Source organism: Oncorhynchus tshawytscha, unplaced genomic scaffold, assembly GCF_018296145.1.
Source record: "Oncorhynchus tshawytscha isolate Ot180627B unplaced genomic scaffold, Otsh_v2.0 Un_contig_5345_pilon_pilon, whole genome shotgun sequence".
NCBI lineage: Eukaryota > Metazoa > Chordata > Actinopteri > Salmoniformes > Salmonidae > Oncorhynchus > Oncorhynchus tshawytscha.
In genome coordinates, this window is record NW_024609551.1 from 1 (window position 1) to 25,000 (window position 25,000).

Genomic DNA, 25,000 nt, shown 5'->3' on the forward strand with positions numbered 1-25,000 from the left:
TCAGAGAGTATTCATATAGCCTTGTCTTATTCCACTTGTTTTGTTACAGCCCCGAATTCAAAAATGTTATTGTTTCTCACCCATTTGCACACAATACCCTCAACAAAATGACAGAGTTGAAAAAGCATGTTTTGAATCCGTCCACACATTTTAATCAAAATGAAATACAGAAATCTTATTTAGTTAATTATTCAGAGCCCCTTTGTTATGACACTCCAAATTGGGCTCGGTGCATCACGATTTCCTTCGATCACCCGCGAGACGTCGTTACAACTCGATTGGAGTCCACCTGTATCCAATTCAATAGTTTGGACATTGATTTAGAGAGAAACACACCTGTCTATATGAGGGTCCCCAGAGTTGACAGGTTAGATCTGAACTACCCAGACTCTGTCTAGAGCTGGCCGTCCGACCAAAATTCTCAATAAATTTGCTACAATTTCTATTAAAAATGTTTTCACTGTCATTATGGTGTATTGTAAGGGAACAAAACATACATTTAATCCATTTATTTTATTCAGGCTGTAAAACAACAAAATGTGGAATAAGTGAAGGGGTATGAGTACTTTCTGGAGATACTGTATTAAAATCCTCACCTATAGACATCTTCAGAGGACAGCTGATTGAGAATCTTAGCCAGTATGTGTCTGAGATTCTTCTTCTTCAGCTCGGTAAAGATGTCTACCTTCCCCAGGCCCATCTTCCTGCCGATCAGCCCAGCCAGGGGCATGGTGGTCCTGAAGGCCTCCTTCTCAGAGACCCTCAGCAGTTCCTCCAGACTGGTGCGCTCCAGTAACATCCTGGATGTCCTCTGGGACAGGGCCCGGACCATCTGCAGGGCCGGCGTGAAGGACAGGTCCTCTAGCTTAGCGGTGGTTGTTGTTTTTGGCGGCGTCACATCCGGGAAGACGTCACTGTCGTCATCCTCCTTGAAGAAGCTGCGCTCCAGATGTTCCTGGGATACGAGGTTCTTCTTCTCTCTGCGATGAGTTCTGTGGGCTGCCAGGTTCCTCACGTCCCGGTCCCCCTCAGACTGGGAACCCCCCTCTCGGAGAGTGGAGAGGCGACGCTGGCGCTCCAGTCTGGACCTGATGATCATAATTTGATGATCATAAATAACTTTTAAAAAACAGCAGCAAGCAACAAACTGAATTACACCAAGTACAACTAAAATTATTAAATATTACAATTATTAGCTACAAAAACACCATAAACATACAACACTAAAAACATTCTACAGCAATGTTTCACAACTCAACTTTCTCACCCCCCCCAAACAGCACACATTTGTATATACTGTTGAGGGTACTCAACGATTGGAGATGAAAAACACTGTTCTAGGGCGTTCAATGGAAGTCAAAAAGCTATCTGGCCTACCTCCTCTTCATCATCATCATCTCAGCCAGCCTGCTGGGGGTCTCCTTGCACCTGGAGCTACCCGACGACAACAGCAGCAGCTCCTGGAAGGAACCATCATTGTCTACCGTGGAGTCCTGAGATTTATCCAGAGCCAAGGAGCTGAAGCCGCTGTCCTCAGACATAGAGCGGTCGTAGAGTTTACGAGTAGGGGTGGAGGAAGGGGTGTCAAAGTGGTATTTAGGAGTAGGGGTGCTCAGGACACTCAGGCTGTCCAAGAGGTTAGCTGCTACGTCGTTGTTGACAGGAGTCTGGAAGTTGTCTTTGGCCGAGGGTGTTAATCTGCTATAGCGTGGGGTCTCCAGCATCTCTGTGGTAAGGAGGTCTGAGGGACCGACGCTCTCTTCCGGGTCTACATCTGAGAGCGACGTAGCAGACACCTTTCTCTCAAAGAGAGTGACATTGGCCATGTTGCATTTACCATCTTCGAGTGTCGAGGTTTTTACAAGAGAGAAGAGGAGGCGCAGTTTCCTGCCGGACAGAAGCACGTCTTCTGGATTTAAAGTGCTTGAAGCCAAAGCTCCAATCGTAAAGGCATCCGGCGAGTCAAAGACCACATTTGAGCCGTGTTCAGTTCTCTCATTGGATGACGAGTCAGTCTTTTTAGTGCGTGGCGTTTCTGTTTCGTCTGCAGTCTTAGACACGAGGAGACGTCTTCTCAGCAACGGCTCTCTCCTGGATAGTTTAGGAGTTTCACACCAGCCGTTCTTTACCGGCTGCTCCTTCAAGGCGTCTCTCTGTGGACTTCTGACGCCCGCTTGTCGTCTGTTCTTTCTGGGTGACAGAGGTTCGCATCTCTGTGAAACATTCTCTTTAGGCGTTTCGTGATAACCATCAGAAGATAAACACTTTGAGAGGTCAAAATCCTCTCCGCTCTCAATTTTAGAGCTGTAGCCACTGTCCAGGTATCCGCTGTCCTGACAAGCTCCACATTGCAGGTCTTTGAGGTTGTGGAAATTGACATCTGGTTTGAGACAGTGCTCCATACTCCCTTTCAGATGTAGAAACACAAATATTTCACCAGGTTGACAGGTCTGGTGTTTCAAACTGATCTGTGAGAAGACATTGGAAAAACAATGCAGTTAAGACAGAAAAGGATTAGGTCACTTTTGTTGTAAAACTAGCTAGCTAGCTAACGTTAGCTCTAAGTTAATTCATGTAGCTAGCTAGTTATCTCTCAAATTAAACAAAAATGTAAACTGTACTCAATTTTGGTAAATACAAATATATCTAGCTGACTTCAGCTATAATTATTTTTTTAAATACAATTTTTAAAAAAGTGGTCAATAGTTAACAGGTTATGAGAGTAGTTACTTTAAACCTTCCAAGTGGATCAAAACAAACAACCAGAAGCTAACTAGCAGTCGACAACAGCTCGGCAGTTGCTATGCTGTTGATGAACCGTCGTTTTGGGGGTTTTCAACTGTTCCGGGTGGATGTCTCCATGGCTCCCAGGCGCCCGCTCAAAACTGCACTGCGACCGCCCAAAAAAACCCTCGCCTGAGGCTGGGGACACTGGCTCCTTCTCTCTCCCTAGAGACCCATTAGCCCGCTGGCTAGTTGGCTGACTGAAAGGTTGGCTGGCTGACTGACTGACTGGCTTGTTGGTTGGCTAACTGACTAGCTGAAAGGCTGGCTGGCTGACTGACTGACTGACTGACTGACTGGTTGGTTGGTTGGCTGGCTGACTAGCTGAAAGGCTGGCTGGCTGACTAGCTGAAAGGCTGGCTGGCTGACTGAGCTGACTGACTGGCTGGCTGGCTAACTGAAAGGCTGGCTGACTGAAGGTTGGCTGGCTGACTGACTGGTTGGTTGGCTGACTAGCTGAAAGGCTAGCTGACTGGCTGGCTGACTAGCTGGCTGACTAGCTGACTGGCTGGCTGACTGGCTGGCTGACTAGCTGACTGGCTGGCTGACTGGCTGGCTGGCTAACTGAAAGGCTGAAAGGCTGGCTAGCTGAAAGGCTGGCTGACTGGCTGGCTGGCTAACTGAAAGGCTGGCTGACTGAAAGGTTGGCTGGCTGACTGACTGGCTGGCTGGCTAGCTTGGCTGGCTGGCTGGCTGGCTGCTGGCTGACTGGCTGGCTGGCTGGCTGGCTGGCTGGCTGAAAGGCTGGCTGACTGGCTGGCTGGCTGGCTGGCTGGCTGGCTGACTGGCTGGCTGGGCTGACTGGCTGGCTGGCTGGCTGGCTGGCTGACTGGCTGGCGTCAAAAACAAAAATGTTAAAAAGCAGTTGCAATTTCAGAATGTGATGGCAATGTCAGAGTCCATTGTTTGTTGTATTATTACTAGTTAGCTTTGCTTGTTAAACAATTGGATTACTAGCTGAAAGTTAATATACTAAATGTTAGCAACTCACCTTGAAATACATACTAAAAATGTAATGCATATATACATATATATATACAAGCCTGAGACAGACGTTAACGTTACGTAGAAAACTAGTTAACGTTACTTACCTAGTTATTGTTTCAGAAAGAAAGTTAATCCGTGTCGAAGTGTTGTTTACTAAACTTCTAGCCAAAAGGCAAAATGTCGGACATTGCAAAGAGCTATATCGTGTTGTACCCAGACGACAGTCTCCTCGTCCTCCTCATGAACTGCGTGTGTTTAGGACTGAGATGTTTTCAAATCTGGTGCAAGTCTCTCACTCCACTTCTCGCTCCACTTCTCGCGATGCTTTGTTTTCCCAAACACACGCACTGTAGTCTCGTCCTCCTCATGAACTGCGTGTGTTTAGGACTGAGATGTTTTCAAATCTGGTGCAATTCTCTTACTCCACTTCTCGCTCCACTTCTCGCGATGCTTTGTTTTCCCAAACACACGCACTGTAGTCTCGTCCTCCTCATGAACTGCGTGTGTTTAGGACTGAGATGTTTTCAAATCTGGTGCAATTCTCTTACTCCACTTCTCGCTCCACTTCTCGCGATGCTTTGTACACATGAACTGCGTGTGTTTAGGACTGTTTTAAAAAGCAATTCTCTTACTCCACTTCTCGCTCCACTTCTCGCGATGCTTTGTTTTCCCAAACACACGCACTGTAGTCTGGGAGGTAAATTCTCCTTCTTTCTTTCAATTTACCGGACAGTGTAGATTGCTGTGCGTTTAGCGAAACTCTCCCGGTTGATGTCAACACAAGATTGTAATCACTCATTCTTGCATGTTATACCCTCGTTTAGGTTGGCTAGTAACATCTAAACTGCAGACATGGTGGCCACTAAGAAAACTGTGAGTTTGAGATTGGAAAAATCGTTCATTTATCATATAAATGTTTGCGCACATCCTTAAACTTAATCGGTGATGGGGTAAATGTTATTTTCAAATCGTTCATTTATCCCAGTGTTGAGTGACCAAGCAGTGTCCGCTTTCGGGTTAGCGAAGGAACTTTTAGGCTTACGAGTGTCTACGATGCATCTTTCCTAGGTCGGTAGATGTGGTGTTTCGGGAAACGCATGTTATGACAACGTTCGGTAGATGCGTCGTTGCGGAATGTGTAATTAAAGGCAGCGTTCATTCTCCGGTAAGCGTTCTCCGTTCAAATACATTGGACCAAATAGTAAAATGAAACCCCATTGAAATGAACATTAAATTGACTTAGATATCATTGAAATATGTAGGCCTGTGTAGTATAGACCGTATGCAGGCTATTCACTTTAATGTAGTCGTCGCGGTTTTCATTTTAAGACATTGGCAACTGTGTATTTGTAGTCAACTTCGTTGTGAAGTTATCGACGGTCACACAGAGACCGATCCACATCTGGATTCTGTGTTTAGCGAGATCTTCTGTGTATAAAGTGACGCAGTAGGGGGGAAAAACGCAGGCAACGACGCACTTAGCTTTTTCTACGAGTGGTCTGCGGCAGTCGATAAATAACTCGCGTTTAAGTACAACTTTAGTTGTGCTGGTTTTAGGGAAACGGCTCGGAGGTTTTTAACATTGCTCATACGAAGGTTCTAACGATGAAGTTAGTCGTAAGATGCTTTTGTGAAGCCGGGCCCTCGCCTGGTCTATATTGACATGCCATGATGCATGGGTAACCGATGTGAAATGGCTAGCTAGTTAGCGGTGGTGCGCGCTAATAGCGTTTCAATCAGTGACGTCACTCGCTTTGAGACCTTGAAGTAGTTGTTCCCCTTGAGCTACAAGGGCCGTGGCTTTTGTGGCGCGATGGGTAACGATGCTTCGTGAGTGACTGTGGTTGATGTGTGCAGAGGATCCCTGGTGGGTGCGAGGAGAGGGACGGAAGCTATACTGTTACACATGGATTGTGTTCTGTCATTTAAAAAAAAAAAATAGTTAACCTTTTTATTTAACTAAGTAAATTAAGAACAAATTCTTATTTACAATGATGGCCTACCCTGGACGAAGTTGGGACAATTGTGTGTCGCCCTATGGGACTTCCATTCACAGCAGGTTGTGATACAGCCTGGAATCGAACCAGGGTCTGTAGTGACAGTGAGATGCAGTGTCTTAGACCGCTGAACCAGGGTCTGTAGTGACGCCTCTAGCACTGAGATGCAGTGTCTTAGACCTCTGAACCAGGGTCTGTAGTGACGCCTCTAGCACTGAGATGCAGTGTCTCAGACCGCTGAACCAGGGTCTGTAGTGACGCCTCTAGCACTGAGATGCAGTGTCTTAGACCACTGAACCAGGGTCTGTAGTGACGCCTCTAGCACTGAGATGCAGTGTCTCAGACCACTGAACCAGGGTCTGTAGTGACGCCTCTACCACTGAGATGCAGTGCCTTAGACCGCTGCGCCACTCGGGAGCCTATTTATGCAGTCCTGGGCTAAAAGCAGCCCGACTGTCAGAAGGCCAACTTTCCGACAGTTGGTCTCTAATCAGTTTCTCTCCCCAGAAAAAGTCCCTGGAGTCCATCAACTCTCGTCTTCAGCTGGTGATGAAGAGTGGTAAATACGTACTGGGCTACAAACAGACTCAGAGGATGATCCGCCAGGGCAAAGCCAAGCTGGTCATCCTGGCCAACAACACACCTGCTCTCAGGTAACTACACTGATCCAAAAATATAAACGCAACATGTGAAGTGTTAGCCTAGTGGTTAGAGTGTAGAGGCGGCAGGGTAGCCTAGTGGTTAGAGGCGGCAGGGTAGCCTAGTGGTTAGAGGCGGCAGGGTAGCCTAGTGGTTAGAGGCGGCAGGGTAGCCTAGTGGTTAGAGGCGGCAGGGTAGCCTAGTGGTTAGAGGCGGCAGGGTAGCCTAGTGGTTAGAGGCGGCAGGGTAGCCTAGTGGTTAGAGGCGGCAGGGTAGCCTAGTGGTTAGAGGCGGCAGGGTAGCCTAGTGGTTAGAGGCGGCAGGGTAGCCTAGTGGTTAGAGGCGGCAGGGTAGCCTAGTGGTTAGAGGCGGCAGGGTAGCCTAGTGGTTAGAGGCGGCAGGGTAGCCTAGTGGTTAGAGCGTTGGACTAGTAACCGGAAGGTTGCAAGTTCAAACCCCTGAGCTGACAAGGTACAAGGTACAGGGTAGCCTAGTGGTTAGAGTGTTGGACTAGTAACCGGAAGGTTGCAAGTTCAAACCCCCCGAGCCGACAATCTGTCGTTCTGCCCCTGAACAGGCAGTTAACCCACTGTTCCTAGGCCGTCATTGAAAATAAGAATTTGTTCTTAACTGACTTGCCTAGTTAAATAAAGGTAAAATAAAATTATAAAGGTAGACGTTGTGCTGGGAGGGGACAATAAAAGACACTCTAAAATGTGCAGTTTTGTCACACAATGCCACCTATGTTTTGATGGAGCATGCAAATTGGCATGTTTACTGCAGGAATGTCCACCAGAGCTGTTGCCAGAGAAGTACGTCCAAGCGACCACGCGTAAACCAGGCCCAATCGACCACGCGTAAACCAGGCCCAACCGACCACGCGTAAACCAGGCCCAACCGACCACGCGTAAACCAGGCCCAACCGACCAGGTGGACGCCCTGGGCCGGCGTGATTACACATCTGGCTTCTTCACCTGAGAGGGTCGTCTGAGACCAATCACCCGGATAGCTGATTAAACTGTGGGTTTGGCACAAATGAAGAATGTCTACACAAACTGTCAGAAAGCGTCTCAGGGAAGCTCGTCTAAGTTTCCGTGCTTGTCGTCCTCACCAGGGTCTTTACCTGAATGCAGTTTGGCGTCGTAACCCGACTTCAGTGGGCAAATGGTCACCTTCAATGGCCAATGACACGCTGAAGAAGTGCGCTCTAAACGGATGAATCCCCGGTTCCAACTGTACCCGGTGCATTTGGCGTTGTTGTGTGGTCAAGCGGTTTTCTGATGTCGACGTTGTGAACAGAGTGCCTCGTGGTGGAGGTGGGGTTATAGTATGGGGCATAAGCTACGGACAACAAACACTATGGCGATTTGAATACACAGGGATGTAGATGATGAGATCCCGAGGCCCCATTGTTTCAGCACGACGATGAATGGCGACCCCCATGTCGCAAGAAATCTGGACACAATTCCCGGAAGGCTGGAAATGTCCGGTGCTTCCATGGCCTGCATACGCTCCTCCACTCTGGATCCACGTGTACGACTGTGTCCCAGTTCCCGCCAATATCTAGCAACTTCAACACAGCCATTTGAATTAGAGTGGGACAACATTCCACAGGCCACACACAATCAACAGCCTGATTAACTCTATGTGAAGGAGATATGTCACACTGCATGAGGTAAATGGTTTGTCACATCAGATACGGCCTTACCTTTTTTTTGTTGATAAGGTGTCTGTGACCAACAGATTCATATCTCTGTGTTCACAGTTGTGTGAAATCTATAGATTAGGGCCTGATGAATTGATTTAAATTGACTTGATTATTTGAAATCAGGTGTGCTACTACTTGGCTGGTGCAGAAACCTCTTTCCCTCAGGGAAGATTACGCAGTCCTGCTCAGCACTGATATTGAACTAAAGTGAACCCACCCTAAAAGTGACTGGGCTCAGCACTGATATTGAACTAAAGTGAACCCACCCTAAAAGTGACTGGGCTCAGCACTGATATTGAACTAAAGTGAACCCACCCTAAAAGTGACTGGGCTCAGCACTGATATTGAACTAAAGTGAACCCACCCTAAAAGTGACTGGGCTCAGCACTGATATTGAACTAAAGTGAACCCACCCCCTAAAAGTGACTGGGCTCAGCACTGATATTGAACTAAAGTGAACCCACCCTAAAAGTGACTGGGCTCAGCACTGATATTGAACTAAAGTGAACCCACCCTAAAAGTGACTGGGCTCAGCACTGATATTGAACTGATATTGAACTAAAGTGAACCCACCCTAAAAGTGACTGGGCTCAACACTGATATTGAACTAAAGTGAACCCACCCTAAAAGTGACTGGGCTCAGCACTGATATTGAACTGAAAGTGAATGAACCCACCCTAAAAGTGACTGGGCTCAGCACTGATATTGAACTAAAGTGAACCCACCCTAAAAGTGACTGGGCTCAGCACTGATATTGAACTAAAGTGAACCCACCCTAAAAGTGACTGGGCTCAGCACTGATATTGAACTAAAGTGAACCCACCCTAAAAGTGACTGGGCTCAGCACTGATATTGAACTAAAGTGAACCCACCCTAAAAGTGACTGCGCTCAGCACTGATATTGAACTAGAGTGAACCCACCCTAAAAGTGACTGGGCTCAGCACTGATATTGAACTAAAGTGAACCCACCCTAAAAGTGACTGGGCTCAGTCAGCACTGATATTGAACTAAAGTGAACCCACCCTAAAAGTGACTGGGCTCAGTCAGCACTGATATTGAACTAAAGTGAACCCACCCTAATAGTGACTGGGCTCAGCACTGATATTGAACTAAAGTGAACCCACCCTAAAAGTGACTTGAACTCTTCTCCCGGTAGGAAATCAGAGATCGAGTACTATGCGATGCTGGCTAAGACTGGGGTCCACCACTACAGTGGGAACAACATAGAGCTTGGCACGGCCTGTGGAAAGTACTTCAGAGTCTGTACCCTGGCCATCATTGACCCTGGTGAGTTTGTTTGAAATCTTCCATGAAATTGGGACAAATGTGACAACGCTGTCACGTGTTTGTGTGTATATGTGTGTGTGTGTGTGTGTGTGTGTGTGTGTGTGTGTAAACTGTTATTCTCTCACTACTGGTTTCTAGAATGTAACTTATGATTATTTTCTAATCATCCACAGGTGATTCAGACATCATCAGGAGTATGCCTGATCAGCCACAGGGGGAGAAGTAGTCTAGTTGCTTCACTTCCGTTTCTCTGTAGATGTATTTTGGTATAAATAAATCGACTTCAAGATGTCCCAGTTGTTTTTGTCATATGTTTAGTCATTGACATGTGATTGTCGTACAATGGAAGACATTGTGGAAGAGACTAAGAAATGTGGGCACTTGTGGGGTTTTTCTACATCAAGCTTGCATTGTGTTGGGTCACCCCCCCTGGCGTTGGGTCACCCCCCTGGCGTTGGGTCACCCCCTGGCGTTGGGTCACCCCCTGGCGTTGGGTCACCCCCTGGCGTTGGGTCACCCCCTGGCGTTGGGTCACCCCCTGGCGTTGGGTCACCCCCCTGGCGTTGGGTCCCCCTGGCGTTGGGTCACCCCCTGGCGTTGGGTCACCCCCTGGCGTTGGGTCACCCCGTTGGGTCACCCCCTGGCGTTGGGTCACCCCCTGGCGTTGGGTCACCCCCTGGCGTTGGGTCACCCCCTGGCGTTGGGTCACCCCCTGGCCCCCTGGCGTTGGGTCACCCCCTGGCGTTGGGTCACCCCCTGGCGTTGGGTCACCCCCTGGCGTTGGGTCACCCCCCCTGGCGTTGGGTCACCCCCCTGGCGCTCGGTCACCCCCTGGCGCTCAGTCACCCCTGGTGCTCAGTCACCCCTGGTGTTAATGGACTGTAGTAGACCCACAAAGGTCAAAAGGCACAATACCATCTTCACAACTAGTGTATCGGACTCTCCACTGATACATATTACATCACCACTTTTAGATGGGCCCATATAATTGTCCCAACAGTCAACAACAATTCCTTCACTGAAATAATAGATTGTTAGTGGTCACTCACAACACAGCAATATAAATCTGTCATTGGGCACTGTCAAACTCCCAGAGCACAGTCCAGGGATGTATTCATTCTGCCTGATGGGTTCAAAACATTTCCCAACTAAAACTATAGTTGATATTGGACAAATACAAGTAGGATTCGTTTGCTTCTGTTTTTAAGATACCTTTTTTTTTTTTTTTAGCAACAGAATCGTCAGAATGAATACACTAGTTCTGGTTGAGTTCAGACCCTCTACAGCCCATCCTAATGTTCCAGTTCAGTCTCAGTGTGGGTTGGTTCACAACTTCCACTCCAGACGTTCTAGGTTTCTCCAGAACATTAGGACGGGCTACAATGTAATCACAAGATTAGTTAATTCACTTGTGTTTGGCCTTAGTGGCCAGAGCCTGTAGGTTAGCCGGTCCTCCCCACACTGTCCCGAACACGTCCCTCTCAGTCCTCAGGGCCACCTCCAGGGGCAGCTCTCTCCCAGACACCACCACGCTCTTTATGGCTCTGATGACCGGGGCTGGACCCGTGGTGTAGCATCCCAACCACTGCTCTGCCTCCAGGAGGGCATTGGCTCCAGACCCAGCCAGGGAACCTTCCAGGACCCCGTCCGCAAGCCCAATCTGAAGCCCCATCTCTGGGTCTATTTTCAAAGCGCCACCCAGCATCTTCAGGGCGTTCTGGCCGCCTACGATGCGTACCAATCTAGCTGCACCGCCCCAACCAGGGACCAGACCCATGTGTTTATGGACAAACTGGATCACACTGCCCGGCGCCATCAACCTAGCAGGGAGAGACCGGGACGTTGGTTTTTTAGAGATTGGAAACTTGGTGGATTTGTTTTTTGGATATTTCTAGAAAATGACTTTTTATTGTGAACTCTACCTGTCTCCACTATCTGGATGTAGGCCTAAAGTTAATAAACACAATGGTGATATCTATGGACAGTGAGTCACGTTACTGTACCTAAAGTCACAGGCAGTAGTGAGTTCAGCTCCTCCCCCCAGTGCGTTCCCTTCCACCAGAGCTACAGACAACAGAGGTAACCTTCAACAGAGAACACGTGGGTTAGTGTGGCACAGAGCATCTGGTATGACACGCCAATCTAGAACTTCCTACCACAGAGGGTAGTGTAACTACCTCAGTAGTCTGGTCAGGGCATTCTGCATGAACGTACACATCTTCATCCCATCCTGAAAGACAAGACGCATCGTTTTAGACCAGGAGGTCCAACTCATTCCATGGAGGGCCTGGTAGTGTCTGCTGGTTTTGGGGGGGGGGGGTTCCTTTCAATTAAGACCTAGACAACCAGGTGAGGGGACTTCCTGACTAATTAGTGACCTTAATTCATCAACCAAGGACTTAAAGAAGCACACTCAGACACTCGGCCCTCTGTGGAATGAGTTTGACACGTGGTTTAGGAAGTCAGATTGGATGGAAGTAGGAGTGCCCCAATACAATGTGACTGAATAAAAATGGTTCACTGAGCTTTCAGAGAGAGAACCTCAGAGAGACTGACCTGAGGGTTGGATATATCTCTGACAACATTGAGGACTGATCCGAGGGTTGAATATATCTCTGACAACATTGAGGACTGACCCGAGGGTTGAATATATCTCTGACAACATTGAGGACTGACCTGAGGATTGGATATATCTCTGACAACATTGAGGACTGACCCCAGGGTTGGATATATCTCTGACAACATTGAGGACTGACCTGAGGGTTGGATATATCTCTGACAACATTGAGGACTGACCTGAGGGTTGGATATATCTCTGACAACATTGAGGACTGACCTGAGGGTTGGATATATCTCTGACAACATTGAGGACTGACCTGAGGATTGGATATATCTCTGACAACATTGAGGACTGACCTGAGGGTTGGATATCTCTGACAACATTGAGGACTGACCTGAGGGTTGGATATATCTCTGACAACATTGAGGACTGACCTGAGGGTTGGATATATCTCTGACAACATTGAGGACTGACCTGAGGGTTGGATATATCTCTGACAACATTGAGGACTGACCCGAGGGTTGGATATATCTCTGACTGCGTTGATGACTGAGTGCTTTGAGAGATTGGATATATCTACCTGACAACATTTGAGGACTGACCCGAGGGTTGAATATATCTCTGACAACATTGAGGACTGACCTGAGGATTGGATATATCTCTGACAACATTGAGGACTGGGACTGGACCCAGGGTTGGATATATCTCTGACAACATTGAGGACTGACCTGAGGGTTGGATATATCTCTGACAACATTGAGGACTGACCTGAGGTTGGATATATCTCTGACAACATTGAGGACTGACCCGAGGGTTGGATATATCTCTGACAACATTGAGGACTGACCTGAGGGTTGGATATATCTCTGACAACATTGAGGACTGACCTGAGGATGGCGGGCTGTATCACCGCCTGGATATATCTCTGACAACATTGAGGACTGACCCGATGGGTTGGATATCTCTGACAACATTGAGGACTGACCTGAGGGTTGGATATATCTCTGACAACATTGAGGACTGACCTGAGGGTTGGATATATCTCTGACAACATTGAGGACTGACCTGAGGGTTATGATATATCTCTGACAACATTGAGGACTGACCCGGATATATCTCTGACCGTTGATGACTGACCTGAGGATTGGATATATCTCTGACAACATTGAGGACTGACCTGAGGGTTGAATATATCTCTGACAACATTGAGGACTGACCTGAGGATTGGATATATCTCTGACAACATTGAGGACTGACCCCAGGGTTGGATATATCTCTGACAACATTGAGGACTGACCTGAGGGTTGGATATATCTCTGACAACATTGAGGACTGACCTGAGGATTGGATATATCTCTGACAACATTGAGGACTGACCCGAGGGTTGGATATATCTCTGACAACATTGAGGACTGACCTGAGGGTTGGATATATCTCTGACAACATTGAGGACTGACCTGAGGATTGGATATATCTCTGACAACATTGAGGACTGACCCGAGGGTTGGATATATCTCTGACAACATTGAGGACTGACCTGAGGGTTGGATATATCTCTGACAACATTGAGGACTGACCTGAGGGTTGGATATATCTCTGACAACATTGAGGACTGACCTGAGGGTTGGATATATCTCTGACAACATTGAGGACTGACCTGAGGGTTGGATATATCTCTGACAACATTGAGGACTGACCCGAGGGTTGGATATATCTCTGACTGCGTTGATGACTGACCTGAGGATTGGATATATCTCTGACAACATTGAGGACTGACCTGAGGGTTGGATATAGCCCTGACTGCGTTGAGATCTGACCCAGAGCAGAATGTCCCAGCAGCCCCCTGGATGATGAGACCTTTGCCCTCCGTCCACTCCTCTAGCTGGGACACCCTCTCCTCCAGCTCCACCATCATGGAACCTGGAGAAAACAGGGTAGTGTTCAGTAGAGATAAAACGTTTTGAACCTGAGTGAAACACGGAGGTACAACATGAACATGTTCAATATGAGGTGGAGGATTGACGAGAGAAGAACTGCTTCTCTTCTAGTTTTCATGTGATGAAAATTCTAGATTGTCTGCATAATCAAATAACATTCAGCTCAGACACCCATACATACCCCACCAGGGGTCTCTTCAGACACCATACATACCCCACAAGACATGCCACCAGGGGTCTCTTCAGACATTCATACATACCCCACAAGACATGCCATCGGGGGTCTCTTCAGACATTCATACATACCCCACAAGACATGCCACCAGGGTTCTCTTCAGACACCCATACATACCCCACAAGACATGCCACCAGGGGTCTCTTCAGACACCCATACATACCCCACAAGACATGCCACCAGGGGTCTCTTCAGACACCCATACACACCCCACAAGACATGCCACCAGGGGTCTCTTCAGACACCCATACACACCCCACAAGACATGCCACCAGGGGTCTCTTCAGACACCTGTACATACCCCACAATACATGCCACCAGGGGTCTCTTCAGACACCTGTACATACCCCACAAGACATGCCACCAGGGGTCTCTTCAGACACCCGTACATACCCCACAAGACATGCCAACAGGGGTCTCTTCAGACACCCGTACATACCCCACAAGACATGCCACCAGGGGTCTCTTCAGACACCCATATATACCCCACGAGACCTGCCACCAGGGGTCTCTTCAGACACCTAGACATACCCCACAAGACATGCCACCAGGGGTCTCTTCAGACACCCGTACATACCCCACAAGACATGCCACCAGGGGTCTCTTCAGACACCCGTACATACCCCACAAGACATGCCAACAGGGGTCTCTTCAGACACCCGTACATACCCCACAAGACATGCCAACAGGGGTCTCTTCAGACACCCGTACATACCCCACAAGACATGCCAACAGGGGTCTCTTCAGACACCCGTACATACCCCACAAGACATGCCACCAGGGGTCTCTTCAGACACCCATATATACCCCACGAGGCCTGCCACCAGGGGTCTCTTCAGACACCTAGACATACCCCACAAGACATGCCACCAGGGGTCTCTTCAGACACCCATACATACCCCACAAGACATGCCATCAGGGGTCTCTTCAGACATTCATACATACCCCACAAGACATGCCACCAGGGGTCCCTTCACAGTCCCCAAGTCCAAACTGAATTCACGGCAACGCACAGTATTACACAGAGCCATGATCGCATGTAACTCCCATCTCCCAATTACTCAAGCGAACAGCAAAATGACCTTAAAAAAAAAAAACAAAAAAACATTAAACAACATTTCATGGAACGACGGAGACTGTGAGGGGACACAAACAAACACACAGTGTTTTGTTGTATTGTTAAATGGTTTGCAATTGTAAGTCCTTGTTCATCAGTGTATCAGTGTTCTGTTGTCATGTTTTGTGTTCTTTTTGTGGACCTCCCAGGATGAGCAGCTGCTGCTTCTGCAAAAGCTAATGGAGATCCAAATAAACACGTTTTTTTTTTTTGGTCATCTGTTGCTAAACGTTTTGCTACAGTGTGTCCATACTCAACACAACCCAGTTCGTTGAGCACCAGCCCCCTTAGTTCCACTGTCATTCTCAGGAGAAACAAAGAGTCGGAAATATAAACTGAAATATATTTCACTCCGTTTGGTGAAGAGAAAACCAAAGAGAATCGGAGTGATATTTAGTCTGAATTGCAGGTCAGCAAAGAGCAACACTCGGATCAATTAATAAAATATAACATTAGACAGTGCTTCCATACCAGAGAAAGCGTTCATGCGAGCAGGGTTGTTGACGGTCAGTACAGCGATGCCCGACTCCTGTTTGACAAGGTCTATAGATCCCCCAGGGAAAGCTTGGAGTTTCTCTCTGATCTCCTTCTCCTGGAACCCCTTGGCATCGGTGTAAACTGATCCAATCCCCCCCGAGGAGGTGCTGCCCCCAGGCACCAAGCCGACTCCCCCTGAGGAGGTGCTGCCCCCAGGCACCAAGCCGAATGCCCCCCGAGAAGGTGCTGCCTGGCTGCAGACAGAACCATGCTGCTACCAGGGAAAGGTAGGAGAGAAGGATGGAGGGACAGAAACAGACAGGAGAGGGACTGAGGAAGAGAAGAGGAGGAGAGAGAGAAACAAAAAGGAGAGGGAAACAGAGGAATCGGCACTGTTATTGAACTGTAAAACAGTTGGCCAGAGTTGGTTGCTAGGCCGTATGTGTGCAGTTACCAGTCCATAATAGTCCTCTGTCTGTGCTAACTGAGGCAGTTAGACACTAGCTCAGGTCCAAGGGCATGCGTCCGGTCCCAACTAAGAGATCTACGCATGCGCAGAGGCACCTTATTGTTGTTGCCTTCGAGCGATGGACAAGAGCCTTCATGTCCTTCAGTTATATCCTCTTTATAAAAATGTGGATTCCTAAAAGCGTAGACTTTAACATCCCCAAAAGTACTGTGGAAAAACCGTCCCTAACAACCTGATAATTAGGTGACATAACATAAGAAGCGACATCTTAAAATATTTCACAAACCTGTGCTGTTTGATAGCTCAATGTTGTGGTGTTACATTGAAACCTCTCCCCCCGGAAACATGAACCAGTGAACAAGGAACTTGGCCAGCTGCACTTCGCTGGAACCGACACACGAGGGCAAGCGGACACTCCCATCATTCAGAATTATTGATTCTATGTAGTTTTACTAAAGAGAATTGTGGTATGGACTAATTTTTCGGTTTTATATGTCGTTCAAAAATTATTCAAACATCAGTTCACCCCCTTTTTTTCTCGACATTTATTTTTATTTAACCTTTATTTAATTGGGCAAGTCAGTTAAGAACACATCTTTATTTACAATGACAGCCTACCAAAAGGCAAAAGGCCTTCTGCGGGGACAGGGGCTGAATTTTTTTTATTTTATAAATTAAAAATAACATTTAAAAAAAAAAAAGTAAATACATGCTCCTGATATCCCTGCCTTTCCTCTCTCCCTCCTCCTGATATCCCCTCCTCTCTCCCTCCTCCTGATATCCCCACCTTTCCTCTCTCCCTCCTCCTGATATCCCCACCTTTCCTCTCTCCCTCCTCCTGATATCCCCTCCTCTTCCCCTCCTGATATCCCTCCTCCTCTATCCCCTCCTGATTCCCCTCCTCTCTCCCTCCTCCTGATATCCCCACCTTCCCTCTCTCCCTCCTCCTGATATCCCCACCTTTCCTCTCTCCCTCCTCCTGATATCCCCTCCTCTCTCCCTCCTCCTGATATCCCCTCCTTTCCTCTCTCCCTCCTCCTGATATCCCCTCCTCTCTCCCTCCTCCTGATATCCCCTCCTTTCCTCTCTCCCTCCTCCTGATATCCCCTCCTCTCTCCCTCCTCCTGATATCCCCTCCTCTCTCCCTCCTCCTGATATCCCCTCCCTCTCCCTCCTCCTGATATCCCCACCTTTCCTCTCTCCCTCCTCCTGATATCCCCACCTTTCCTCTCTCCCTCCTCCTGATATCCCCACCTTTCCTCTCTCCCTCCTCCTGATATCCCCACCTTTCCTCTCTCCCTCCTCCTGATATCCCCTCCTCTCTCCCTCCTCCTGATATCCCCTCCTTTCCTCTCTCCCTCCTCCTGATATCCCCTCCTCTCTCCCTCCTCCTGATATCCCCTCCTTTCCTCCCTCCCTCCTCCTGATATCCCCACCTTTCCTCTCTCCCTCCTCCTGATATCCCCTCCTCTCTCCCTCCTCCTGATATCCCCCCTTTCCTCTCTCCCTCCTCCTGATATCCCCACCTTTCCCAACCTCCTCCTGATATCTTTCCCTCCTCCTGATATCCCCACCTTTCCTTTCTCCCTCCTCCTGATATCCCCACCTTTCCTTTCCCTCCTCCTGATATCACCACCTTTCCTTTCAACCTCCTCCTGATATCACCACCTTTCCTTTCCCTCCTCCTGATATCCCACCTTTCCTCTCAACCTCCTCCTGATATCCCCACCTTTCCTTTCCCTCCTCCTGATATCCCCACCTTTCCTCTCTCCCTCCTCCTGATATCCCACCTTTCCTCTCTCCCTCCTCCTGATATCCCCACCTTTCCTTTCTCCCTCCTCCTGATATCCCCACCTTTCCTTTCAACCTCCTCTCCCTCCTCCTGATATCCCCACCTTTCCTCTCCCTCCTCCTGATATCCCACCTTTCCTTTCCCTCCTCCTGATATCCCCTCCTCTCTCCCTCCTCCTGATATCCCCACCTTCCTTTCCTCCTCCTGATATCCCCACCTTTCCTTTCCCTCCTCCTGATATCCCTACCTTTCCTCTCCCCTCCTCCTGATATCACCACCTTTCCTTTCAACCTCCTCCTGATATCCCTACCTTTCCTCTCCACCTCCTCCTGATATCACCACCTTTCCTTTCCCTCCTCCTGATATCCCCTCCTCTCTCCCTCCTCCTGATATCCCCACCTTTCCTTTCAACCTCCTCCTGATATCCCCACCTTTCCTCAACCTCCTCCTGATATCCCCACCTTTCCTCTCTCCCTCCTCCTGATATCCCCACCTTTCCTTTCTCCCTCCTCCTGATATCCCCACCTTTCCTCTCTCCCTCCTCCTGATATCCCCTCCTCTCCCCTCCTCCTGATATCCCCACCTTTCCTTTCAACCTCCTCCTGATATCCCCTCCTCTCTCCCTCCTCCTGATATCCCCACCTTTCCTCCCTCAACCTCCTCCTGATATCACCACCTTTCCTTTCCCTCCTCCTGATATCACCACCTTTCCTTTCAACCTCCTCCTGATATCCTCACCTTTCCCAACCTCCTCCTGATATCCCCACCTTTCCCTCCCTCCTCCTGATATCCCCACCTTTCCTTTCTCCCTCCTCCTGATATCCCCACCTTTCCTTCCCTCCTCCTGATATCCCCACCTTTCCTCTCAACCTCCTCCTGATATCCCACCTTTCCTTTCTCCCTCCTCCTGATATCCCCTCCTCTCTCCCTCCTCCTGATATACCTTTCCTTTCTCCCTCCTCCTGATATCCCCACCTTCCTCTCCCCTCCTCCTGATATCACCCCTCCTTTCTCCCTCCTCCTGATATCCCTACCTTTCTCTCCCTCCTCCTGATATCCCCACCTTTCCTTTTTCTGATACCTCCTCCTGATATCCCCACCTTTCCTTTCAACCTCCTCCTGATATCCCCACCTTTCCTTTCAACCTCCTCCTGATATCACCACCTTTCCTTTCAACCTCCTCCTGATATCACCACCTTTCCTTTCAACCTCCTCCTGATATCCCTACCTTTCCTCTCCACCTCCTCCTGATATCCACCATAATTCTGCCATAGAGTCTCCACACAGTGTGTAAGATCACATGGCAGTAGGAACAGAGCTTCTTTCTGCCTGCCTCCATTCATTCCCCTGTTATAAACAAAGCATTCTGTCTGAGGAACACATTCAGCTTGCAGGTCCTTATTCAGTCAGGAGAGGAGGCTTTTGTAATAACACATAGTTGGTTACCCCCCCCACCAGCAGCAGAGAGGTTGGATTCAGAACTCAGATTACAGTAAATCAACTTCTCTCAAGTGATATGGGATTGGTCCCATATCAACACTAACCCAATCTGACTGATCCCAGAGAGAAGGCCAGGCTTATTCTACAATCACACATACTGATAGTGCTTCTAAAGTACAGCTCTTTCATCTATGGTTCGGCCTATATCTGTAGAATGCCCTGTTTGTTGTTTCGTCACTCTGGGCTCTGGTCAACTGTGTCCCAATGGGCTCTGGTCAAACTGTGTCCCAATGGGCCCTGGTAAAACTGTGTCCCAATGGGCACTGTTCAAAGGTAGTGCATTAAATAGGACATACTGCATTCCAATGGGCCCTGTGATGTCATCTCTCCAGGGTAGTTAAATGTGTGATGTCACCTCTCCAGGGTAGTTAAATGTGTGATGTCAGCTCTCCAGGGTAGTTAAATGTGTGATGTCACCTCTCCAGGGTAGTTAAATGTGTGATGTCACCTCTCCAGGGTAGTTAAATGTGTGATGTCATCTGTCCAGGGTAGTTAAATGTGTGATGTCACCTCTCCAGGGTAGTTAAATGTGTGATGTCATCTCTCCAGGGTAGTTACATGTGTGATGTCATCTCTCCAGGGTAGTTTAATGTGTGATGTCACCTCTCCAGGGTAGTTACATGTGTGATGTCATCTCTCCAGGGTAGTTAAATGTGTGATGTCACCTCTCCAGGGTAGTTAAATGTGTGATGTCAGCTCTCCAGGGTAGTTACATGTGTCTAACTCAGGTGATGATGTATATAACTCAGGTGATGTTTATACTGTATCTAACTCAGGTGATGTTTATACTGTATCTAACAGGTGATGGTTATACTGTATCTAACTCAGGTGATGTTTATACTGTATCTAACTCAGGTGATGGTTATACTGTGTCTAACAGGTGATGGTTATACTGTATCTAACTCAGGTGATGGTTATACTGTGTCTAACTCAGGTGATGGTTATACTGTATCTAACTCAGGTGATGTTTATACTGTATCTAACTCAGGTGATGGTTATACTGTATCTAACTCAGGTGATGTATATACTGTATCTAACTCAGGTGATGTTTATACTGTATCTAACAGGTGATGGTTATACTGCGAAAACACAATAAGGCATAAAGAGAGGGAGACGAGGAGCCACTGAGCTGAATGACCTGATAGCCAATAGCAGCCCTGTAACGGCAAGGAGCCACTGAGCTGAACGACCTGATAGCCAATAGCAGCCCTGTAACGGCAAGGAGCCACTGAGCTGAACGACCTGATAGCCAATAGCAGCCCTGTAACGGTAAGGAGCCACTGAGCTGAACGACCTGATTGCCAATAGCAGCCCTGTAACGGTAAGGAGCCACTGAGCTGAACGACCTGATAGCCAATAGCAGCCCTGTAACGGTAAGGAGCCACTGAGCTGAACGACCTGATAGCCAATAGCAGCCCTGTAACGGTAAGGAGCCACTGAGCTGAACGACCTGATTGCCAATAGCAGCCCTGTAACGGTAAGGAGCCACTGAGCTGAACGACCTGATAGCCAATAGCAGCCCTGTAACGGTAAGGAGCCACTGAGCTGAACGACCTGATAGCCAATAGCAGCCCTGTAACGGTAAGGAGCCACTGAGCTGAACGACCTGATTGCCAATAGCAGCCCTGTAACGGTAAGGAGCCACTGAGCTGAACGACCTGATAGCCAATAGCAGCCCTGTAACGGTAAGGAGCCACTGAGCTGAACGACCTGATTGCCAATAGCAGCCCTGTAACGGTAAGGAGCCACTGAGCTGAACGACCTGATAGCCAATAGCAGCCCTGTAACGGCAAGGAGCCACTGAGCTGAACGACCTGATAGCCAATAGCAGCCCTGTAACGGTAAGGAGCCACTGAGCTGAACGACCTGATAGCCAATAGCAGCCCTGTAACGTCAAGGAGCCACTGAGCTGAACGACCTGATAGCCAATAGCAGCCCTGTAACGGTAAGGAGCCACTGAGCTGAACGACCTGATAGCCAATAGCAGCCCTGTAACGGTAAGGAGCCACTGAGCTGAACGACCTGATAGCCAATAGCAGCCCTGTAACGGCAAGGAGCCACTGAGCTGAACGACCTGATTGCCAATAGCAGCCCTGTAACGGTAAGGAGCCACTGAGCTGAACGACCTGATAGCCAATAGCAGCCCTGTAACGGTAAGGAGCCACTGAGCTGAACGACCTGATAGCCAATAGCAGCCCTGTAACGGTAAGGAGCCACTGAGCTGAACGACCTGATAGCCAATAGCAGCCCTGTAACGGTAAGGAGCCACTGAGCTGAACGACCTGATAGCCAATAGCAGCCCTGTAACGGTAAGGAGCCACTGAGCTGAACGACCTGATAGCCAATAGCAGCCCTGTAACGGTAAGGAGCCACTGAGCTGAACGACCTGATAGCCAATAGCAGCCCTGTAACGGTAAGGAGCCACTGAGCTGAACGACCTGATAGCCAATAGCAGCCCTGTAACGGTAAGGAGCCACTGAGCTGAACGACCTGATAGCCAATAGCAGCCCTGTAACGGTAAGGAGCCACTGAGCTGAACGACCTGATAGCCAATAGCAGCCCTGTAACGGTAAGGAGCCACTGAGCTGAGCCCTGATAGCCAATAGCAGCCCTGTAACGGTAAGGAGCCACTGAGCTGAACGACCTGATAGCCAATAGCAGCCCTGTAACGGTAAGGAGCCACTGAGCTGAACGACCTGATAGCCAATAGCAGCCCTGTAACGGTAAGGAGCCACTGAGCTGAACGACCTGATAGCCAATAGCAGCCCTGTAACGGTAAGGAGCCACTGAGCTGAACGACCTGATAGCCAATAGCAGCCCTGTAACGGTAAGGAGCCACTGAGCTGAACGACCTGATAGCCAATAGCAGCCCTGTAACGGTAAGGAGCCACTGAGCTGAACGACCTGATAGCCAATAGCAGCCCTGTAACGGTAAGGAGCCACTGAGCTGAACGACCTGATAGCCCAGCCCTGTAACGGTAAGGAGCTGAGCTGAACGACCTGATAGCCAATAGCAGCCCTGTAACGGTAAGGAGCCACTGAGCTGAGCCAATAGCAGCCCTGAACGAGCCCTGAGCTAGCCTGATAGCCAATAGCAGCCCTGTAACGGTAAGGAGCCACTGAGCTGAACGACCTGATAGCCAATAGCAGCCCTGTAACGGTAAGGAGCCACTGAGCTGAACGACCTGATAGCCAATAGCAGCCCTGTAACGGTAAGGAGCCACTGAGCTGAAGCGACCTGATAGCCAATAGCAGCCCTGTAACGACCTGTAAGGAGCCACTGAGCTGAACGACCTGATAGCCAATAGCAGCCCTGTAACGGTAAGGAGCCACTGAGCTGAACGACCTGATAGCCAATAGCAGCCCTGTAACGGTAAGGAGCCACTGAGCTGAACGACCTGATAGCCAATAGCAGCCCTGTAACGGTAAGGAGCCACTGAGCTGAACGACCTGATAGCCAATAGCAGCCCTGTAACGGTAAGGAGCCACTGAGCTGAACGACCTGATAGCCAATAGCAGCCCTAACGGTAAGGAGCCACTGAGCTGAACGACCTGATAGCCAATAGCAGCCCACGGTGAGCTGAACGACCTGATAACGACCTGATAAGGAGCCAATAGCAGCCCTGTAACGGTAAGGAGCCACTGAGCTGAACGACCTGATAGCCAATAGCAGCCCTGTAACGGTAAGGAGCCACTGAGCTGAACGACCTGATAGCCAATAGCAGCCCTGTAACGGTAAGGAGCCACTGAGCTGAACGACCTGATAGCCAATAGCAGCCCTGTAACGGTAAGGAGGTAAGAATAGCAAGACAAACATACAGACATATTGTAGATGTATGACTCTGGTCACATAAGGGAGGACTGTCTCTACTGGTAGGATAGTATCGTCATGGAGACAGCAAGTTATAAGTCTGATGGGGAGAGAGGGAGACGGGACGCCCCCAGGTGGTAAAGGTAGGCAACAACACCTCCACTACACCTCCACTACGCTGATCCTCAACACCGGGGGCCCCACAAGGGTGTGTGCTCAGCCCCCTGTACTCTCTGTTCACCCATGACTGGTTTGAAGACGACACAACAGTAGTAGGCCTGATTACCAACAACGACGAGACCGCCTACAGGGAGGAGGAGAGGGCACTGGGAGAGAGGTGCTAGAAAAACAACCTCTCCCTCAACGTCAACATGACTACAGGATGCAGCAGAGAGAGCACGCCCCCGTCCACATCACAGACAACCTGATATGGTCCACCCACACAGACAGTGTGGTGAAGAAGTCGCAACAGAGCCTCTTCAACCTCAGGAGGCTGAAGAAATTTGTCTTGGTCCCTACGACCCTCACAAACTTCTACAGATGCACCATTGAGAGTGAATACCAGACCTGTGAATACCAGTCCTGTGAATACCAGACCAGTGAATACCAGTCCCGTGAATACAATACCAGACCAGTGAATACCAGTGCCATGAACACCAGACCTGTGAATACCAGTCCTGTGAATACCAGACCAGTGAATACCAGTCCCGTGAAATACCAGTCCAGTGAATACCAGACCAGTGAATACCAGACCTGAATACCTGTCCCGGAAATACCAGTCCTGTGAATACCAGACCTGTGAATACCAGTCCTATGAATACTGACCTGTGAATACCAGACCAATGAATACCAGACCTGTGAATAGCAGTCCCTGTGAATAGCAGACCTGTGAATACCAGTCCTATGAATAGCAGACCTGTGAATACCAGTCCTATGAATACCAGACCTGTGAATAGCAGACCTGTGAATACCTGTCCTGTGAATACCAGTCCTGTGAATAGCAGACCTGTGAATACCTGTCCTGTGAATAGCAGACCTGTGAATAGCAGACCTGTGAATAGCAGACCTGTGAATAGCAGACCTGTGAATAGCAGACCTGTGAATAGCAGACCTGTGAATAGCAGACCTGTGAATAGCAGACCTGTGAATAGCAGACCTGTGAATAGCAGACCTGTGAATAGCAGACCTGTGAATAGCAGACCTGTGAATACCTGACCTGTGAATAGCAGACCTGTGAATAGCAGACCTGTGAATACGGTTTCAACTGTACCGGCAGATGGCAGACAACGTATATCAGTATATCTCAGTGTCTGTCATCTGCCTGGTACAGTTGAAACTGGGATTCATCTGTGAAGAGCACATGTCCCCACCGTACCAGTGGCCATCGAAGGTGAGCATTTTCCCACTGAAGTCGGTTACGACACCAAGCTGCAGTCAGGTCAAGACCCTGGTGAGGACGACGAGCCTGCAGATGAGCTTCCCTGAGACATGCATTGCGTTGTGTGGGCTAGCAATTAGCTGATGTCATCGTGTGCCCCATGGTGGGGTTATGGTATGGGGCAGGCATAAGCTACGGACAATGAACACAATTGCATTTTATCAATGGCAATTTGAATGCACAGAGATACCATGACGAGATCCTGAGGCCCCATTGTCGTGCCATTCATCCGCCACCATCACCTCATGTTTCATTCCAGAC

The 25,000-nt window shown here is 48.8% G+C and overlaps 3 protein-coding genes and 1 long non-coding RNA gene across 5 annotated transcripts; 1 reads left to right on the forward strand and 3 right to left on the reverse strand.

Annotated features, from left to right (window-relative positions):
- Positions 1–575: 575 nt before the first annotated feature.
- On the reverse strand, positions 576–4,343 carry LOC121845077 (F-box only protein 43-like). The gene is made up of 3 exons (XM_042315864.1): positions 3,876–4,343; positions 1,378–2,468; positions 576–1,088 (listed from the first exon to the last, which is right to left on the reverse strand). Exons 2-3 carry the CDS (start codon positions 2,400–2,402, stop codon positions 593–595), a joined length of 1,521 nt encoding a protein of 506 aa, XP_042171798.1. The 5' UTR covers positions 2,403–2,468; positions 3,876–4,343; the 3' UTR covers positions 576–592.
- Positions 4,344–4,464: 121 nt separating this feature from the next.
- On the forward strand, positions 4,465–9,695 carry LOC112240214 (60S ribosomal protein L30-like). Of its 2 annotated transcripts, none has more exons than XM_042315862.1 (4): positions 4,465–4,644; positions 6,276–6,421; positions 9,273–9,403; positions 9,577–9,695. In XM_042315862.1, exons 1-4 carry the CDS (start codon positions 4,624–4,626, stop codon positions 9,627–9,629), a joined length of 351 nt encoding a protein of 116 aa, XP_042171796.1. In that variant the 5' UTR covers positions 4,465–4,623; the 3' UTR covers positions 9,630–9,695. The 2 variants fall into 2 exon arrangements, with proteins under 2 accessions (XP_042171796.1, XP_042171795.1); XM_042315861.1 differs by lacking the exon at positions 4,465–4,644 and adding an exon at positions 4,836–4,936.
- Positions 9,696–10,166: 471 nt separating this feature from the next.
- Positions 10,167–15,900, reverse strand: LOC112239356 (ethylmalonyl-CoA decarboxylase-like). Its single transcript, XM_042315860.1, has 5 exons — positions 15,724–15,900; positions 13,741–13,883; positions 11,581–11,633; positions 11,407–11,487; positions 10,167–11,223 (listed from the first exon to the last, which is right to left on the reverse strand). Exons 1-5 carry the CDS (start codon positions 15,737–15,739, stop codon positions 10,809–10,811), a joined length of 708 nt encoding a protein of 235 aa, XP_042171794.1. The 5' UTR covers positions 15,740–15,900; the 3' UTR covers positions 10,167–10,808.
- Positions 12,770–13,720, reverse strand: LOC121845076. The gene is made up of 3 exons (XR_006082330.1): positions 13,181–13,720; positions 12,949–13,028; positions 12,770–12,850 (listed from the first exon to the last, which is right to left on the reverse strand). It is a non-coding gene; the product is annotated as an uncharacterized LOC121845076 (long non-coding RNA).
- Positions 15,901–25,000: the final 9,100 nt, after the last annotated feature.

Coding starts and splice junctions, on each gene's coding strand:
- LOC112240214 (XM_042315861.1), top strand. CDS start 4,874: ATGACAACGTTCGGTAGATGCGTCGTTGCGGAATGTGTAATTAAAGGC. Junction 6,422..9,272: donor AACAACACACCTGCTCTCAG/GTAACTACACTG, acceptor TTCTCCCGGTAG/GAAATCAGAGATCGAGTACT. Junction 9,404..9,576: donor CCTGGCCATCATTGACCCTG/GTGAGTTTGTTT, acceptor AATCATCCACAG/GTGATTCAGACATCATCAGG.
- LOC112239356 (XM_042315860.1), bottom strand. Junction 11,634..13,740: donor GGGCTATATCCAACCCTCAG/GTCAGTCCTCAA, acceptor CTTGTCTTTCAG/GATGGGATGAAGATGTGTAC. Junction 11,488..11,580: donor GCCCTGACCAGACTACTGAG/GTAGTTACACTA, acceptor TCTCTGTTGAAG/GTTACCTCTGTTGTCTGTAG.
- LOC121845077 (XM_042315864.1), bottom strand. CDS start 2,402: ATGGAGCACTGTCTCAAACCAGATGTCAATTTCCACAACCTCAAAGAC. Junction 1,089..1,377: donor ATGATGATGATGAAGAGGAG/GTAGGCCAGATA, acceptor TATGATCATCAG/GTCCAGACTGGAGCGCCAGC.